The 19,838-nt window shown below is 39.1% G+C and overlaps 1 protein-coding gene across 1 annotated transcript; it reads left to right on the top strand.

Moving 5' to 3' along the window:
- Nucleotides 1–2,471: 2,471 nt before the first annotated feature.
- rassf9 (Ras association domain family member 9) lies at nucleotides 2,472–16,911 on the top strand. Its single transcript, XM_074633696.1, has 2 exons — nucleotides 2,472–2,672; nucleotides 14,064–16,911. Exons 1-2 carry the CDS (start codon nucleotides 2,626–2,628, stop codon nucleotides 15,313–15,315), a joined length of 1,299 nt encoding a protein of 432 aa, XP_074489797.1. The 5' UTR covers nucleotides 2,472–2,625; the 3' UTR covers nucleotides 15,316–16,911.
- Nucleotides 16,912–19,838: the final 2,927 nt, after the last annotated feature.

Below are 19,838 nucleotides of genomic sequence, written 5' to 3' on the forward strand. Positions count from 1 at the left end.
AGAACTTCTGCATTAAAAATGATCCTCGACATAGACTGTATATATTATTGATAATCTCAAATAAAATCTTCTTTTTGAAATGTGCTTTTATTTGAGAGATCTCCCCACAAGGTCCATTTAGTGGCTATTCTGGAACTTTTGATTATATCGTGTGATCTTCATCAGCAGATGGAGTTTGTCCAGTTGTCACAAAATTGTAGATGCTCACATTTAGACTTTTAGGCTTGAGCTGGGGTTCAACGTTCATTCTTAACTTGAAACAGCAGTTTAAAGAAATACAATCGTCATTGTAGTTCCTTTTTTTATCATTCAATTTCAAATCCACTAGATATTGAATATGCATTATTTAAACAGATCCGCTCATTGCACCACAGGTGAGGATCACTCTCTTAGAGCAAATAAAGACAAGAGAAATGTGAACAGCTCCTTAATAAAAACCCAAAGAAATAAAAGTAAAACAGTCGTCCATTAAATTCTGGCTTTACCTCTGAATCATTTGCTGGTGTGGCAGTTATTGTGTTATGGCTTTCTCATACAAATATTCTGATATGTTTAGGAAGGGTACTACGGAGTCCCACAAGGATCAACATTAGATCCTCTCCTCTTATTTTTTGTGACATTTGATAATATTTCTAACCTGGATCAGCAACATATCTGATGTGTATTTATAGTTAAGAGATGAAGGTTATGCAATGTCTTCATAAAGGGATATCCCATTTAAAGTTCACCACATATTCTAGTAGTCTGTTTCAGGTGGTATTTTATGGTTTGGACTTCAAATGAACAAAAATGAATCACATAAATGTTATAAATTAAATATTATCAGCATTCCTGTCTGCAGTAAACTTCTCCAGGACATAATTAAAGTAATTTATTGTTTATGACTGATGTGTAAATGACTGATTTTTGGCTTTGTAAGGCCACACATAATTAACTATGCTTGGCTACACATTTCAGTAATTATGATGATCTCTAATTGGCTTTCATTACTAAACACAAAACAAGAGTAATCTGGCATCTTAAACGTTGATGCCTTGAAGTGCAATCATATAAAAAAGGTAACTCCAAAACACGGTATGTATAATGCGATACACTATCACAAAAATCCACTTTGATTTAAAACCACAAAGTGAGTCTAGCACTTGTCCATATTCACACTAATTGGTCCCCACAGAGAATTATATCCCTTTAATATACAGTAGAGTAAATATCAAGTTGGAACGGCTTCAAAAACCCTCAGTCAGACTGGAGTTGAAGCAGAATGCATTCCTCTCATGTCTGAATTTTCATCTTTGTCATTTGTATCCAGCAGGGAGAGCCAGTTAGTAAACATCCCAAGAGGTCTCGTGTTCCTCTGCATGTCCTGCTCTGCAGCTCAGGGTTTTACATTTTGCTTCTTTATTGCACCTTTTAGAAATATTTGTAGATAAACGAAACCAATGTGCAGAACTGTACATGTTTACTGCTCTGCATGTAATGACCAATATTCTGTAAATTCTGTCATCCACTTTTTTTTTTAAATAATATTTGTGCATATGGTAGTTTTGTGGACATTATTTTTATATATATACTTTATTTTTCCTTTTTTAAATGGTGTTTTTATATACGCAATCCACTGTTTTTAATTACAACAGTCTATAAACCAACTTTTAAGTAGATGAGCTTTACAGACAAACCCATCAAGTACACTAGAGAAAAACAACCTCAACATTCAAAACCAAAACAAAACCTTGAAAAGAAATAACAATATTAATAATGACAAAAAGAAAAAGTAGAGTTAAAAAAACAACAACAAAAAACACACATAACAAAAAAAAACAATAACAAAAATACGAGAGTAATAATAAATGAAATCAACAAATAAGTTAATTGAAAGACATTTTATTTTTAAATGGGTTGTGTCCAACATGTGCATCATATGCCTGATGGGATTTCTGCACTTTCTGGTATCATAATTTCATATCCTCTTATGAACTTTCCTCTTAATAATGAGTTTAATCTGACTTTGTTTTAATCCCCAGTGTTAAATATTTGTAGATAAATGAAACCAATGTGCAAAACTGTACATGTTTACTGCTCTGCATTTAATAATTTGTTATTCTGTATATTCTATTATCTATTTTTTTTGTAATAATATTTGTGCATATGGAAGTTTTGGGGACATTTTTAGTTTTAAATAAGCCTAGTCCAAAATGTGCATCATATTCATATCCATTCATCATGTTTCTGCACTTTCTGGTATCATAATGTCATATTCTCTCTTATGAACTTTTCACTTGATGAGTTTAATCTAACTTTTTGTTTTATTCCCCATTGTTTTGCTGTTTTCACTTTACAATGTGACTTTGATTACTTTCTCTTTTATTTTTCCTCGGTGGTATTTTCTCAGGTTGTTACTGCAGGTGGAGTGGAAGGGAACAGCCAATAAATGTCACAGTATAGTGTGGGAAACACCTCCCTCTGCTCTTCGGATGGGTTGGACAGAGTTGCAGCAGTCTGAACACCCTTCAACTTCTCAAACACTCCACAAAGTGCGCTTCGTCCTGCCATGCTGGGACTGTAAGGCTTTTTTATCGGATTGCTGCTGCTGCTGTTGGTCTGTTGTTTCCTTCGTGCTCCTGAGTCATGGCTCCGTTTGGAAAAAACTTCCTGAAAGCTCGACAGAAAAACAGGTAATTTGATGATGAGTGAGAGAGCTTCTCTGTTTCTGGACTGGAAACCTGTTGAGTGTGTTTTTGTTCGGTCATTGAGGAGAAGCTCTGTTACTGTTGAGGAGGGAGGATTATGAGTGAGCTGCACGAGGAGGCTAAACTATTGAAGCAGTTTGTTTTACTATCTAAGTTAAATTAGAAGGATCTCTGCAGACTGCAGACCAGATGCAATCAAAGTAAATACACAGCAACATGGTGATAAAGTGGGACATAAAATACACCTTAATGTGAGACAAATGCACAATTAAACACTGTTAACAACCAAATAACACCATATAAACTTCCTAGGAATATTAGGTTATAGCTTTTTTGTTTTTTGGTCAGGGTTATTAATAACCATCTAACACAATTGTTTTAAAGGGAGGCACCCCAGGTGAATAGGGTAAAAATGTAACCTATAGATATCACCATGAGACTTCCCCAGTTGATCACTTACTTTAAGAAGTTTATTTTTTGTCTTACAAGTTTTCTGAAAATGTGTGTTTGAATATGCAAATGATGCATTATCATTATATTAGAACATAAATCTGAACTTTGGATAAAGCCAAGTTCAAAAATCTTGTTTCATTTTGTTGACACATTACAGTCAAAGTTTTTTTTTACAGATATCTCTTTGTATCACTCCATAAATCAGATAATACTTCCAAAAGCCATGTTTTTTAGGAATATAATGTTCTATAAATCAGGCTATGAATGATATATGAACAAACCCCTCTGTAAAAACCTTCAGAATATACTGTAGATAGGAATGAAACTGGAAAGTTTGGTGGATGTAAGTGCTACTGAAGTGGAGATTTCTGGTTCAGAGTCTGAGAAAAAAACTAAATTTTACAATATGGATTGTAAAAAGACACTTAAGGTGAATAGGTTAAAAACTTTAAACTATCATGTAACTTCCCCAGTTGATTACTTACATTAAGACAATTATGTGTTGTATTACAAGTTTTCTGAAATGTTATGTTTAAATATGCAAATGAGGCATTATCTAATGCTAACTTTAGGTGAATTTAGGAGAAATCTACAGACGCAAATAGAGAAAGTAGTAAAATAAACACCTAAATGTGTATTTTGGATGTTTTCTTTCCACTTGTCTGAAAGAAGACATGTTATGGCAGCAAAATAGCCCCAAATCTCTAAATTCACCAATGCATGAAAGACCATGTCTCCCCTTAAACCAACATTAAGCAGCGTTAAGAAACGCCTTATGCATGTGTGTTGCCATCATAAGGGTAATATGTGGGAGTATTTAAGGCAGGGGGATGTAACCTTCACCCCTTTTTTAATGCATATAGTTAGATTTTTGCTACATAATGTGACGTTCTCACTTAATGAAGCTGCTTTAAGAAGTTGTGAGTTATTATGGAAAGTTTGAGCCCTTTAATAGAGGTTCTCGGTCCTGTCAAAGGACACTGTGTTTGTACATCAACTTATAAGAGCTTTCACCTTCTCTTGCTCTGTAATTACTACAAAGATGTTATTTTTAATACGTGTTTCATCTGGGACACCAGAGTCAAAGTCGAGAGAGATCCTCTCATCAACACTCGTATAATTTGCTTCAGCAATTTCCTTGAGTGGCTATATAAAGTAGACTCGGCCTTTTGATGTGCCCCTGGCTGCAGCTGGGATCTCAACCTCTGCTTCTCAAAAGGTGGGAAAATTAGATTCGCCGAGCCACAAGCTGTCCTCCGTTATTGGTGCACAAATTCTATTAGGACTGTTGACTGCAGACTTTTGTTGTGCAGAGTTGGTAAACAGAGTTTCTCTTTCGGAGTATTTAGGTCATGATCCAATCCCTCGCCGGGTGCAGACAGGATTCGTATTGCCAAGACCGGGATCAGGGAGGTTTTTAATTGTGGGCAAAGAGCTGTTTTCATTAGCTTTACTCATTAAGACTCATTCACCACCAAACTCAGCGGGAAAGGCTTTGGATTAAGTTCAGAAATAAAAACAGGCTTTTATAATAAATGACTGTAAAAAAAACTCTTTGACAGTGGCACCCGCAGCAGAATGGATGTATTTTCACATCACGCAGAGCTTTGATAACTTCAAACAGTCTGACTGAGGCTGTCTCCAGTGGGTGTCTTATTTTTTTATGTTGTGTAGTAATTACCATTGCGGCACCTATAATTACCTCAAGTGTTTGGATCTGTAGATGTGTCAAACGCCTGATTTCTCGAGACCCGCTTTGACTCGCTCTGCGAAAAAAGAGTGACGAGATGAAGCTGATGTGGAGTTGAAACATCAGAACTTTGACGAACTCTCGGAATAAATGTTAATTACAGCTGACAACGTTCGTTTTAGCACTCTTCGCCATCACGAACCGGCACGTACAGGCCTCAAAGGGTTTGAAATGGTTGCCAGCCACTGACATGTGTGACCAAAGCAATGCAGCAGCGTGACAGCATTGTGCACGGGACCAATTAGCCGCTGAAATCGTTTGGTTAACACAAATTAGCAGGCCAAAGCAGACGATAAAAAAAATTATAGCAAATTGTGTTGAAAGAGGGTAAGCCGTTTTATTTTCACTGAGCTTATTTGGTGATTCACGAAGCTGCTGGGGGGGAAGAGGAATAAGAGGGGGTGGGCGGTGTCACAGAGGAAGGGAAGGGAAGGGCGTGTTGTGTCTCTGCTCACAGATGCCTATCGGAGTGGGAGTCATCCCACAGATCAACATATTCAGATAGAGAAGTGATGTTATTTCCTCGCTGATCCCTCATCCTCTTTCAGATAAGAGAGAGGAAGCGTCTCCTGTCCTGTATCTGCTACATGCTCTGTGTACATTTCTACTATTATACAAACCAGACACAGAAAATACCTTCCCCATCCTATATATTTATACTGTACATCTATGTTTTTGTGAGTGGTGTGCTGGCCTTCTATGGCTTCATGACCAGCAGGTCAGATGAAACTTTTTTCAAACTTGATGGGTAAACTCGGAGCTGTATGGTGGTCGGTCTGCTTTAATTAGTTTGGGAAATGTCTGAATGTTTACTATATGGAAACACTGCAAAGGTCATGTGTCTGTAATTTGATGCAGGCTGTTCTCATACACCGGTTGGAGCTATACCTACGGAAAGTAATGCACTGTAATTCAAGTACAGTATACAGTATATCGCCCAGGAGACTAGTGTTCATACCCCGTGTGAAACCAGAAGTCAACGTTGACTTATTAGTCACTTAACTTCCGTACGTATGTTACACCACTACCACCACGATCTTTTCCTAAAATGAACCAAGTAGTCACCAGTAGTAGTAGTCACACCGGTAGTGCCATCCCTGCACTGGCTACCTGTCAAATACAGGATTGATTTTAAGGTTCTTTTATTTGTTTTTAAAGCCATACAGTACATTGGAAGGCACTCCAACTCGAGGCCTCTAAGGGTGCTTTCACAAGTCTGTTTGGCTAGTCCTAATCAGAGTTAAATTGATACTTTTGGTTTGTTTTCTATTTAGTTTGGGTCGGTTTCACAGTGCACAAAGTGGTCAAAGCAGACCACTTTGTGCACTGTGAAACTGAACTGATTTTAAAGCGTTGGTCCACCCAAACCTCAAATAGTTAAGCAACTTTCTTATTTCTTTTGAATAAATTAGATCCATGAACACTCCCAGTGAGGTCTGTGGATTATCCAGACAGAGTAACAAAGACATTGTCTAGAGAGAGATGCAACTCTGGCGTTGTGCCTCTATGGATGGCGATGGCAGTCGGTCGGTCCACTACTTCAGTCCAGTCTAAAATATCTCAAAAACTGTTGGATGGATGCCATAAAACAACGTTGGTGATCCCCTGACTTTTCCTGTAGTAGTGAGATGTCTCGCTGTCAGCTATTGGATGGATTGTCATGAAATTTGGTACAAACGTTCATGCATATAGCTATCATAATGTCAACATATTGTTTATGACTACATTCCTGCAAAACTGATTTCATTCCCATCAGCCTCAGCTGCACTTTGTGTTTATTGCTCATTCGCAAATGTAACCATATGCTAACATGCTAAAACATGCACTAATGTGCCTATAAAGCCCAGCCTCACAGAGCTGCTAGTATGGCTTGTTTAAATGTAATGTTTCATTGCTGTAAGCATCACAAACCATTCTCATTCATTGTCAATAGAGCAGCTCCATTCTTTATACCCTATGACATCACCAGTTTGAGACTACCTTCTCCGGTTTCTGACTTTGAGAGAGAGTAGCTTATGTTCACAAATATTGATTGAACTTTCCTAGGCCATGGAAATAACATGTTGGAACTCTTAATTTAGGCGGTGTTCTTCTTTAATAGAGTTCCCAGCAGGAATGATTTACAGTTTGTATCAGGCTTACAGTGCTGATGTTTTTCAGTTATAACCTATAATTTCATCGCCACCTGACTAATCAAAACGTTCATTCCATTGATGGAAAGTCAGAATATGTTGGCAGTAATGGCTACAGGATATATCTGCTGATATGCGTTCACAGCTTTGTTCTGTTCGCATCACCATTGATCTGAGAGAAAACACGCTGAGACACTGCAAAGCTGTAATTCTGTCATTTGTTATGACTAGTTCGAACCACCAGCGTGCAGTCCTTTGTGGAAACTTGTAGCTCGCAAATTTATTACACAGAGGCAATTGTTCATATCTACAAGGCTGTCATTATGAGTATTACAATGGAAGAGAGCCGTGCCACCGCGGTAGAGCTGTAACATAATCGTCCCACGCACAAACTTTGCTGAAAATTCATATAATTTAAAATGTGGTTTCCTCCCGCATGTCTGATGTCTCAGCGGGTTTTCTCAGCTTGTAGTTCAAATGGAGGTCAAGCAGGTCTGCTCAGGTTTCTTGGGTTCACTCAAGTGTGACATGTTGAGGTCTAAACCGTCCTGTGTTATTCTTTTCACAGTATCCATCCTTTATACAACTTTATGTTTGAATATTTCTATTCATCATCATACGTCCTAATTCTATTGGGACGTTTCCAATCAGAGGTTCAGCTTCGTCATTTATCGACCCAAAGCTGTGACCTATGAGGGTCACCCTAATTTGTTGCGTCTGGAACCACAGATTAATCCCAAACTATGAATATCAAATGGCAGCCAAAGTAACAGCCCATATTATGAACGTATTAGCTGCGATGAAATCAGTCCAGTGGAGCGTGCAGTATTTATGTTTGTCCTGGCAGGGAGTGGTTGACTCGAGAGGGTTAGGGGTTTTTAGCACTCCCAAACTGAGACCACCAGTCTCATCCAAATGTTTGCCTTCAGAAAATGATACCGTTTTTTAGTCGTAAAGAATCTGACTTTCAACCTACAAACAGCTCAAAAGTGAAAAATATTCCAGTATTTCTTTTGAAATCCAAACCCAGAAAATTTTTTTTCCACGAGATCTACATTTAATTAGTCTTGGTGGCAGTTATGTGAATCATTGCTCCGTTAAGGAGATGACGAGGCATAGAGAAACATATAGTAGGCTACATGTTGTCTTTTCTTGATTGATGTGTGTCTCAGTTTATCACAGTCAGCTGCTGTTGTTGTCGCTCGCTCCTCCTACAGATACAACTAGGCTTGAACTTCCAGAAAAAGCTGCATCTATTTGTGGCAGGGCTGGGCGATATGGAGAAAATCAAATATCACAATATGTTTGACCAGATAGCTTGATAACGATATTGTGACTATATTGTAGGATTGACCATTGGTGCTGTTACAAAAGATTTACGCAGAGATTTTTGCTAAATAATCATCAGTAATGTGGATATAATAACTAAGTGGGTAAAGGCTAATAATAAAACAGCTATGGCAGTCTGGTAAGTTCAGAAAATTACATCGCTTTACTAGAATACAGCCTTTTAAAACCAGGAAAAGACAACACTTGTGTCATATTACAATATCCAAAATCTATGACGATATCTAGTCCCGTATCACAATATCGTATAATATTGATGTATTGCCCTGCCCTATTTTTTGGTGTCACAGGTCAATGTCCATCTCAAAGACTAAACTGGCATTTAGACAGTTAGCATAGCTGCCCTTTTAATTTCAGACAACCCAAATTAGCCTATAGCAACATTGGTAAGATAGTTAGCCTGCTGATAATCCAATATCATGAAAGTCATGGTCATGAATTAATGAAATATTGAAATATGAATGTTATTTTCCTTTTTTTTATGCCATTTAAATTGAATTTTGCCACCCAACAGCTACTTCTTCCCATCGAAGATTATTCAATCGTTGTTATTATATCTTTCTCCAAAGCAGATCAGCCTCTGATGTACACGCTTCATTTTTAACACTATAGCTCGACGTGAAAAGTTTTGTTCCAGACCTCGATTTGTAGATTTGTCAACACTTTCTTCACATTAGTGTGGAGTTTGAAAACACACCACAGTGACCGGTCTAGAATCCATTTTATCCCCTTCCTCCGTCTGTCCATTGAACTGTGGTGGCAGGATGTTGTGTGAGCGTTGGTGATTGTGGCCCAGGACAAATACAGGTGTTTCCCCGCCTCGCTGTACCCTCTTCCTGCACAGCTGAGGGCTTGGGTCACCCTCTCTGAAATATCCAATTGTCTGTACAGCGTGTTTATTCACCTGTATGTTCCTGTATGTTCAGATAGACACATGTTTGTCACATGTTTAGGCCAGTATTTGAACTTTGTAGATGTTTAGTACAGTTATGCTGAACTGTTCATGTTCTGTCCTCCCTCCCTTCCCTTCCTTTTGCCTCTTCTATTCTTTCATCCATCCTTCCATAGCGGTTCTCGAACTTTTTTGCGCCTCAAGACGAAGCCATTTCTACTTCTGACCCAGCCTTCCAGTTGTGGAGAGGTTTTCAGATCCTTTGTGTGTGTGAACGCAGCCTTTAAATGTTGCAGAACGCTCAAAGTGGTGCTAAATTTAAAGATGTAAATATCACTGTGCAGTTTAATCTATCACAATTCACCATAATTTATTAGATGATCATTTTTAGTATTTAAAATCTTAATTTGCTGTACTGTAGTGCAACTAATAACTACAGCTGTTAAGTACATGTTGTGGACTAAAAATTACAATACGGTACTGTATGTTCCTCTAAATGGAGTACAAGTATGAAGAAGCATAAAATGAAAAAAAAAATATACCTCAAAACTCTACTTGTGTAACATGCAGTAGTGTATTAGCAGCATAAGTACATTTACATGTGTCCATGATTTGGGAGCAGTTCCACCTGATTTTACCTCATAACCTCTTCAGACTGTTTAATTTCACACGTTTTGAAGAGGTAAAACTATCCACTATTTCACATAAAGTATTTCTCTTCTTTTTCTTCTTTCCTGACCCCTCACTTTTATCTTGTGACCTCTTTAGGGGGTTTAGCTCCACAGGTTGGGAATCCAAACCATGAGCTCAGAACTTACTGGCACTTGCCATCTTATAATATGCAATATATGTTGTGACAAACAAATAATGTGTTGCAGAGTTGTTGTATTAGATTGCATGATATTGTACAGGTGTGGCCTTTACTTTGTCCACCCACTATTTTCTTTCCTGAGCCGCGGTAGCGTTCGCAGTGTTTCCAGAGTAGGTGGCAGTCTGAAACTCTGAGGTCAAAGTCGCCGTGGTCGTTGTCTTTGATTGCCTGAGGCACGCTGGATTTGTTTGGCTTGCGCATAGCTCAGGTATTTGCTTTGCCTCGCTCGTCTCCAAGGGTCTCCATAACCATTAACCAGCCCTGTTGCATTGTTGCGTACGTATCGCATTCCTGAGACCTTATTCACCGCCAGTTTACACAATGCTCCGGTTGTGTGTTTTCATGCCGTGTGGGAACCAAAACACTGCGGTATCTGACTGTAAAATCAGCAGATAATGCAGCGTTTAAGTTGTCCTGTTTGAATAATTCTTCATCTCACTTCTTTGTGTTGGCGTGCAGGCGGGGAATATCTGTATCATCTTCAGAGGATGTGTATTCTTGTCGACCCTCCCTCGTGACGACCGGTGGTTAATGTGGGCTGCAGTCAGCCAAGGTTATCTCCTCAGATAAAGACACAGCAGCTACATGATGCAAGGTTCAGATCTGAAACCAACATGCTGAGGCGAAGAACAACACCTAACGTCTGATATCCAGGCTGAACACCTATAGCATTTGATTTTAATCAAAAAGTTTTAACATTTTTTGTAAATGTTTTTTAGATAAGGCCCTAGTGCTCGGATTAGGGCTGTCAGAGTTAACACGATAATAACGTTAATACATTTTCGGAGATTGTAGAGGGCTCAGTTTTAAAGTTAGAGTGAAGATACTGACATCATATGAAACTAGAAAAACCTAAGGAATACACTGGTCCATCCATGCCATACCAGCTTGTCGGGAAGAAGGCTAAATAACGCTCCAAACGTGTGCTAAATTTGCGAGGAAAAGCTGGCACGGCCATTTTTAAAGGGGTCCCTTGACCTCTGACCTCAAGATATTTAAATGAGAATGGGTTCTATGGGTACCCACGAGTCTCCCCTTTACAGACATGCCCACTTTATGAAAATCACATGCAGTTTGGGGCAAGTCATAGTCAAGTCAACACACTGACAGCTGTTGTTGCCTGTTGCCATGTTATGATTTGAGCATATTTGTTATGCTAAATGCAGTACCTGTGAGGGTTTCTGGACAATATTTGTCATTGTTTTGTGTTGTTAATTGATTTCCAATAATAAATATATACATACATTTGCATAAAGTAAGGATATTTGTCCACTCCCAGAGTATTAAATACTTGACAAATCTCCCTTTAAGGTACATTTTGAACAGATAAAAAATGTGCGATTAATTTGCGATTAATCCCAATTAAATATTTTAACCGATTGACAGCCCTACCTTGGATGCAACTCTCTCTTTATTTTTTAACTGAAATGCAAACTAAAAGCAAAAAAATGTTGGTTAAACAATTTTTGTCTCGTGGTTTCTATCCAGTTAATGTCAGATAACGTGAACATGTGTCTTGCTGAGCTACAGCTAAACTCCCTCACTTATGTCTCTTCTGTAGGCTGTAAATGAAACTTGACATGAACCAGAATTACAAGTGCATCACTCTGATTTATTACTGTTAGCAGTTTAAAGTGTTGCCCGTTGGATTTTTCGAGTTGAAGGAATGTTGCTCTACAGTATTGCAACAGTTCCCTGTTAGAGGAGGAGCTCCAGTTTCTGTCTTAGTGATATTATATAAACACTCGTTCTCTGGTTTCTTTGAGATTGAACTGTCTGCCATTACAGGAGTATTATATGTCTCTTTTTTCATTCTTTCAGAGCAGGCTTTACCTTTAAATATGAGTAATTCCCTAGCTACAGTACACCAGAGTCAACCCAATAAATCACATGAAATGCAAAATACTGCAAACATTTCTTTTATATAAATAATAACATGATACATCATTCTTTTTCTCAAAATCGAATTGAAAAGTCTGGCAATGTTATCTACTTATTTGATTACTTGTTCATGTTGTGGATGTCTGCGTTGCCAGTGCCTATCATTTAATGACTGGATATTAGGTCCTGGATATTACCGGTGGTCCATTAAGCATGTAAAAAATTGATATCCTCGGCCCATCAGAGGTCAATTTTTGAGCAAGTTTTACGGTCCAGACGTAAAGGTAATGAGGGCCTCGGGGTTAAATAGCTCAGAACTGAACCATTAAGTGATCATCTGTGATGAGTAAGATGATGAGTAACAGTCTAATAGAATCAAGCCAGGGAGCATCAAATGAGCGAATGTAGTTTTCTGCTCATTGACCCTAATGGAAAACCATCAACATGGATCTATTTAAGAAACTATAGAATAGTGAAAGGAGATCTCTAAAGCACGAGTAGGACAGCATGTGAGTAGTGTGCTTCAGACTGAAGATCTGTAACTGATGATGTAAAACTTATTTTTATAAACTTGGTTGTTTAAAAAAACCTAATCATTGACCAAATATGGTTATGGTTAATTTTTTTTTGTTTTTAATTAGGGCGTCGTAGTGGCCCACGTGTTTAAAACACATGACCATGTAATCTCCACATCCGTGGTTCAACTCTGACAGAGGACCTTTGTTGCGTGTCATTCCGCCCACCTATCCCCTCATCACCTCTCTATAGTAAATTGTAAAAAAAAAAGCTTAATAACATTTATTTTTTATAGTTAACACTTGAAAGGATGAAGGCACTTACAAATGTCAAGACTGTACAAAATATAAACCATACTTTGGTGTTTAAGTAAAGAAAGGTAAACACTGAGGATGCGTTCCAACTTGCATAGTTTTCTTTTTACTTTTAGTACTGTACATACTGCAGCTGCCCTTTCAATAATGCATACAATTGGGACATACTACTTCATCACAACATTGTGCCCTTTGTCAGGCTGTCATCTGTTTGTGTTCTCTGGGCGGCTCAGTCGATGTGACGTATCTTCTGCCACGCAGAGGATTGTGGGTCAGAAAAGCCAGAAAAACATGCTGGCTTGCATACTGCTAAATGCAACCTGATGCTGTGTGACATCCTGGTATTTTTGGCACAGCCTACTGCATTTGACATACTATGTATGGGGACATACTAAATCTTTATTCTGTCATACTAAATTGTAGAGAAGTATGGGTATTGGAATGTGTCTACACACACACACTAATGCCTCAGGAGATTGTACTTGTGACTAAATGTTAATGTCAGCATGCTAACACTCTTACGATGGCTATGCAAACATGCTGATGTTTTTCGCAGGTTTAATGTTCACCTTAATTTAGCTTGTTGGGGTGCTAATATTTGCTAATTAGCACAAAATACAGTTGAGGCTGATGGGAACGTCATTAGTTTTTCCAGGTTTTTGGTCCCAAACCAAATTACTGAGCAAATAGGAATGTTGAGCTGATGATGGCGCTAGGTGAGAAGTCAGAGGATCACCAAAGTTATTCCAATTCGTTCAAAGGAGAACATAAATGTTTGCGCCAGATGTCATGACAACCCATCCAATAGATGTCAAGACATTTCACTGAAAGACACAAATGTCAACCTTGTGGTGGAACTAGAGGTGAAATCAGGGCATTACCAAAGTCAGTGGGGCTTTATCCATCAATTTGTGCACAAAATTTCAAGGGAATCCATCCAATAGTTGTTAGATGCGTCAGTCTGGACCAAAGTGGTGGACCAACTGACTGTCAGACCAACGTTACCATTCCTGGAGCCACGTTGCTAGCGTGACTAAAAATACCCAAAGAAATATACTTTAAAAAAGCAATTTAAAAACTTTTTTATTGTTTGTCTGCACACATGTTGATGACTTCTGTGTGTTGTTTATATGTGTTGCGTTTAAGGGGTTAAGACCGCCAAATGTTTCATTCCAAAGCCACAATTGCTGTATAAGCTTTGTTTTTCTGTCTCTTTATAGGACAAAAGATGCCGAGCCTGTGGAAGGAAAGGAGATCCAGGTCACGGTCTGCAACGAGGACAAGGTTGTCTGTGGAGTAACGAAGCACACGACATGTGTAGATATGATTCATGCGTTACTGGAAGATCACAAGTCAGTCCCGGAGAGCAAGCGGCTGCTGCACGGGGAGCCCAAAGACTTCTGTCTCGTTGAGCGGTGGAAGGGGTTTGAGAGAGCGTTGCCTCCTCTCACCAGAATCCTGAGACTCTGGTATGCCTGGGGGGACCAGAGACCCTTCATCCAGTTTACTCTGGTCAAAACCAGCGATTTTGTGCCTCAGAACTTCCAGAGAGGTGGAAAGTCCAAGGGGGCCAAGCCAAAGCGATGGGAGCACGGTCAGCCCCTGCCGGTGGAGAGGCAAAAGCGAATGGTGAAGAAAGCCTTCCGGAAGCTGGAAAAGCTTCACAAGGAGAGCAAGAGCACCCTGGGCGTTGACGAGGTCGACCGGATGGTGCTGCTTATACTAAACCAGGACCAAACCATCCGGGAGCAGATCCAGCGCATGAGGGAGGTGGATTTAGACATCGAGCAGTTTGAGCTGCAAGTGCAGAAGGAAGCCGAGTCTGAGAGTTCCTTGGCTCAGGCTTGCGGTCAGGGTTTGGAGGCGCACAGCGGCGAGCAGCTGCAGGAGTACCTGTACACCAGCGATGGAGTCGAACAGCTTGAGCTGCAGGTTCAGAATCACCTGGAACTCATCCTCCAGCTGTCCCGGGACATAGACGCTGAGCTGAGGAGGGCCAACTTCCCTCAGAGCCAGTATGAGGACGGTGAACAGGAAGGAGCCGCGGCTGCTTCCTGGATCCCCTCGGAGACAGACGAATCGTTCTACGCCGCTGAACTCGAGAGGCTGCGGGACGAAGTGAAACACAGCCTCTTCACCGGCATGTCCCTCCACAACCAAACTGCGGAAATAGACAAGCAGCTGAAGTGCTATGACGCTACGCTGGTCTCCAAGGATCAGGAGTGCTGGCAGCTGGCTGCCCAGCTGAGCTCATTGCAAATAGGGGACAGAGGAGAAGAGGAGAAGTCTGGCGTTGTCCCTCTGAAAAGTGAGATTCAGTGCAGCGTCTCACAGACGGTGAAACTCAAACACAGCCTGTCCCCTCTAGACGTTACAGACACAGACTCAGACACTGGGATTAGTTCCACACACAGTCAGGACTCACTGTCACCGTGTCTCGACTTCCCTCCCCCGCTGGACACAGACGTTTGAACAAACCCAGTTGACCCTGCAATTTATCGTTCTGTGTGCACTATAGCCCCAGTTTGTGCCTCTCATGTGTTGTCATTACATCCGAGTCACGGAGCTAAAAGTGGAAAATAAAATCCCTGGCGATCTTTTAACTGGAGTTGAAGCAATTAGTTTATTGACAGAAAATAATCAGCAATTATCATGATGATAAATAACTTATTTCAGTCATTTTTTTTAAGCAAACATGCCATCATTTGGTTTCAGCTTATCAAATGTGAGGTTTTGCTGCTTTTCTTTGTCATTAATGATAGTAAATATATTTTGGTTTTAGACAAAAAAGGGCATATTTTCTGAAATTTAATAGAAAAAAAGGTTAATCCATTAGAAAATAATCAATAATCAATCAATAATGACAATAATTGGTTTCGCAGTTTTTAAGGTATTTCCTCAAACAAAAACAGAGATGGTAGCTGGAAGTGAATTGTACGAAATTTAAAATATATATATATATATATATATATATTATCAGGTGATTATCAGGTAGCCACAATGTTATTTCCATTATTTTTCTTTTTTCATATATTTTTCTTTTGTTGTAAAAACAGGTTTAAAATCATTTTTGTTCAGTGAACAAGATATGTTTTATCCAGATGGGCCGAAGAACATTGTAGGATTCTGGAAAATCCCTTCATAAGCAGCTGCACGCTTTGTTAAATAACCTCCTGGGTATCTGAACAGCTAACGGATGCTCAGGTCTGTGACTCAAATGTAACGAGAATAGATTCAAGGTTATTTATTTGTCAGTTGTCAATTCCTGCAAGCAGTCATTGGCAATGAAAATCTTTGTTCTCAGATTCCTTTAACAATTCCTAAAATATGTATAAGGGGAAATCACACTAGTGAATGTAAAAACAAAATGATAATCTAAGGCATAAAATAGTGCAGTTAAAATATATTAATTTTAACAGAATACATGCAAGGCACAAAACTGGAGCTAAGTTTGCACCAACTACAGTCCATCTCTGTGTAGGACGACTTTTAAGAGTACATTTTTGCACCTAAAGAAGCACAGACTTTCCTCAGCACAACCACGTCTAAGGTGCACCAGACTTAATTACTTTTATTTTGTTTAATTTCTTAATAATGGCGAATGTATGCTTCCTTCCCTTCTTTAAGTTGTCAAACTATTTATGAAGCTGCACCTCTTTGTACACATATATAAGTCTATTAACAATGTTTTATATTAAAACACATAGGTAATTGTTTTGGATGTAGAATTTAAGATTTGTTAAAAATGTAACATTCCTCTCGACTACACTGTAAATATACTGCTGTAACACTGTAAATGATTGTTTCTTATGACACAGGCACACTTTGTAATTTGATAAAATAACAGAAAATATTTATTTAACATGTAATTGTATTTTTACAGATGAGATTTTATTATGACTGTTTCCCCTTCTGAGGCAATAATCTCCATCTGCATCATATTCAGGGCCAAAGCAACACAAATATCTGGATTATATCTGTGTAAATCATGACTAAAAAAATAAATGATAAAGTCAAAATGTACATTTCAACTTTCATAATAAACACTAATACTGTAAATGTCACAAAGAGTTGTTGGTGCGAAGCTTTGATGATTTCAGGTTGAATGCGGTGTAGCAACAGTGCTGCTGTACTGGAAGGTGTTAATGGCAAAAAAAACACAAAGAGAAAAACAAGTCGAGGTGCCAAATTTAATAGATTCCTCAAAGCTCTGAGTCACCACAGAGAAATGACACAGCCAGCGCCGAGCGGAGCCCCCTTCCCGTCACTGCAGCATATAATCAGACAAGATGGTCGCCATGCAGGCAAGCACAAACAGCAGCGAGCACTCTCCTCTTGTCAAGGTACTGCTGACAGACTAACACTTTGTACTCGGGGCAGCGCGGGGCTGGAGAAGCAGAGGATATCTATTTCACACACTAATTGCTTAACCCCCCCCCTCTCCTCTCCTCGTCCTCCTTCACCGCTTCGAGCCACTAAGTAACTCCACCAAGCATGAAAGGCCAGAGATCTTACAATGTGAACAATCTTGCACCGGTGCCTCTCACTTGTTGATGGAACAGGGGTTTATTACGGTACTTGTAGCATGTTTCACCAACAGGTATACGCACCAGGCCAGACACTTTGTAGACATTTATATTCTAATGCAAATCAGACCCGGGTTGAGTTTGGGGGGGAATTTTAAAAAGGAAAGGAATGTTGAATGACTTGAGTCTGTTGTTGAAGGGAGGCTTGTAAAACCAGACACACTCGGTTCACCTCATTATTTTATTGACAGACATGTCGAGGCACCTGCCGTTCTCAAATGGCATACATGGCCTATATAATGAAATGCACCGATGAAGGACCTCCCTGAACTTTCTCAACAAAGTATATATCCAATCCTTGTCAGATTGTAAAAGCCTCATAATAAAGAGTCTTTGAAAAAGTCTGGGCCTTTAAATTAAAACTTTTTTTTTGAACATACTTTCATTCTTGCCGACCTTGCGACCTCAAAAAAAGGGAGGATTTCAAAACCTTTTCTGGGTCCTACCCTAAAATAAATGTAGTTTGAGAGACTTTGTTTCTTGCATTCTGGTGATTTTTCAGAATGAAAATAAAAATAATAATAAGTGCACTGCAACAGCATTGTTATGGTAATTAGGCCTACTTTTAATTTAATTTTAATTCTCAGGAAAGAAAATTGAATAATTTACTCCTCTGGGGTGAACTTGTGTGAATCACTGGCATAAACAATTTTCCCGTTTTTATTTATTCATTATTATTATTTTTGACCTGCTTCAGTTTTTCTTTCTCTTAGTAGTTCTCTCCATCTTTCACTCACTCAAGTCCCTTTAAGACGCAACGCGACAACGGGGAAGCAACATTTGGTGTATTGTCGTCACGCTGTATAGCGCCAGAAACAGGTTCAGATGATGAAAAGGAAAAAAAGGTGCAAAAACTTGCCATAAATCAGGAGAAATACGGGACAATTGTGACCCAGGGAGGAAACCGAGAGAGAGCTGGGAGTGAAAATGGGAGTCTCTCGTTAAACTATCCATACTTTGTCCCCAAATAATATTTGGTATTTGCATTACTTTTTTCCTACCCTCATAAACTGGTGGTCCTCTTGCTGCAGTGTGACTTCACTTCCTATTTGCAGGGAGGCTGCAGGTAATATTTACCTCTTCTCTCTCCCGCAGATCAGCAATTCAAAGACTTGCCAACTCGCAAGTGTGTTTGCTGACAACAGTAATTACACTGACCAAAATGGCAATTAGGCTGACTGCAAACCTGTCTGTGTTCAGCCCTCCCAGTTACGATGACTGGCCAGCTCGAGTAAACCATCATTTGTTATCAGCTGCGATTCCAGTGCTGACGATGAAAAGTTGAAATTTTAAAAGGGGGACATATCATGCTCATTTTCAGGTTCATACTACTAGAACATGTTTACATGCTTTAATGTTCAAAAAACACATTATTTTTCTCATACTCGTCTGTCTGAATATACCTGTATTCACCCTCTGTCTGAAATGCTCCGTTTTAGCGTCTGTCTCTTTAAGACCCCCTCTGGAAAAAGCCCAGTCTGCTCTGATTTGCTATCGAGAAACAATATGGTGCACCTTTGCAAAGGTAGTTCTCAAGCTGTGGGCGATATATTATAATATATAAGGGAAGCCAAATCTGAATGGCTTGTTGAATCACATATTTTCTGATCTAGGCAGCCCATAAAAAACTGAATGGGTTGTCTTATTTCACAGTTTGAGGGTTAGTAGGCACTCCCAAATGTATGTGCACAAGCACTGGAAAATGAGTTTTTCATATGTCCCCTTTAAACAGTTTATGCATATACACCCAGAAAAATATTTTAAAATATGTAAGGGACTGATCACAGTATATAGAATACATACGGTATTGCTCATCTCAAAACGGAATGATAAATTTGGCTTTCACTGTATTATTTTCTCAACCTTTACTGCACTCCTTTGTTTTTTCACAAACCTTTGTATTTGTAACAGCGTGTTTGATCTTGTTGGGAAGCTTTCACCACAAGTGAAAAACAAGACCTAATTGTCAAGTAACACATTTCAGCAGCCTTTATTAAGCAACATCTTGCACTATTTGGATTTATCAGCATTGAAAAGTAAAAATATTGTGTCCATCTTAGAACACACTAAATTAAACCATACAATCGGATGTAATAGGCTACAATTAGAGCTACCAATCTATGTCATTTTATGTCTCTTTTTATGGATATACTTATCATCAAAAGTCTTGGTAGGGCAATTGATGAAGGAAAAAAGCTTCATTCTTTATTTTATTCCTCTACCTTCACTTGACAAAAGCATATTTAAAAGGTTGGATTTGTCAGCATTTAGCGTTGAGGTTGCAGATTCCAACCAACTGAAACTTCTCCAATGTGCTAAGTGTGTACGAGAACTACGGTGGCCGATGCGAAAACATGGAAACACTAAAATGCGAAAGGCCCAATGCCTTTCGCATTTTAGTGTTTCCAT

Source organism: Sebastes fasciatus, chromosome 4 (genome assembly GCF_043250625.1).
Source record: "Sebastes fasciatus isolate fSebFas1 chromosome 4, fSebFas1.pri, whole genome shotgun sequence".
NCBI lineage: Eukaryota > Metazoa > Chordata > Actinopteri > Perciformes > Sebastidae > Sebastes > Sebastes fasciatus.

What these genes read in the sequence shown, in the direction of transcription:
- rassf9 (XM_074633696.1), top strand. Translation starts at nt 2,626, where the DNA reads ATGGCTCCGTTTGGAAAAAACTTCCTGAAAGCTCGACAGAAAAACAG. An exon ending in AAAGCTCGACAGAAAAACAG is followed by an intron (nt 2,673 to 14,063) that starts GTAATTTGATGA and finishes GTCTCTTTATAG; the next exon opens with GACAAAAGATGCCGAGCCTG.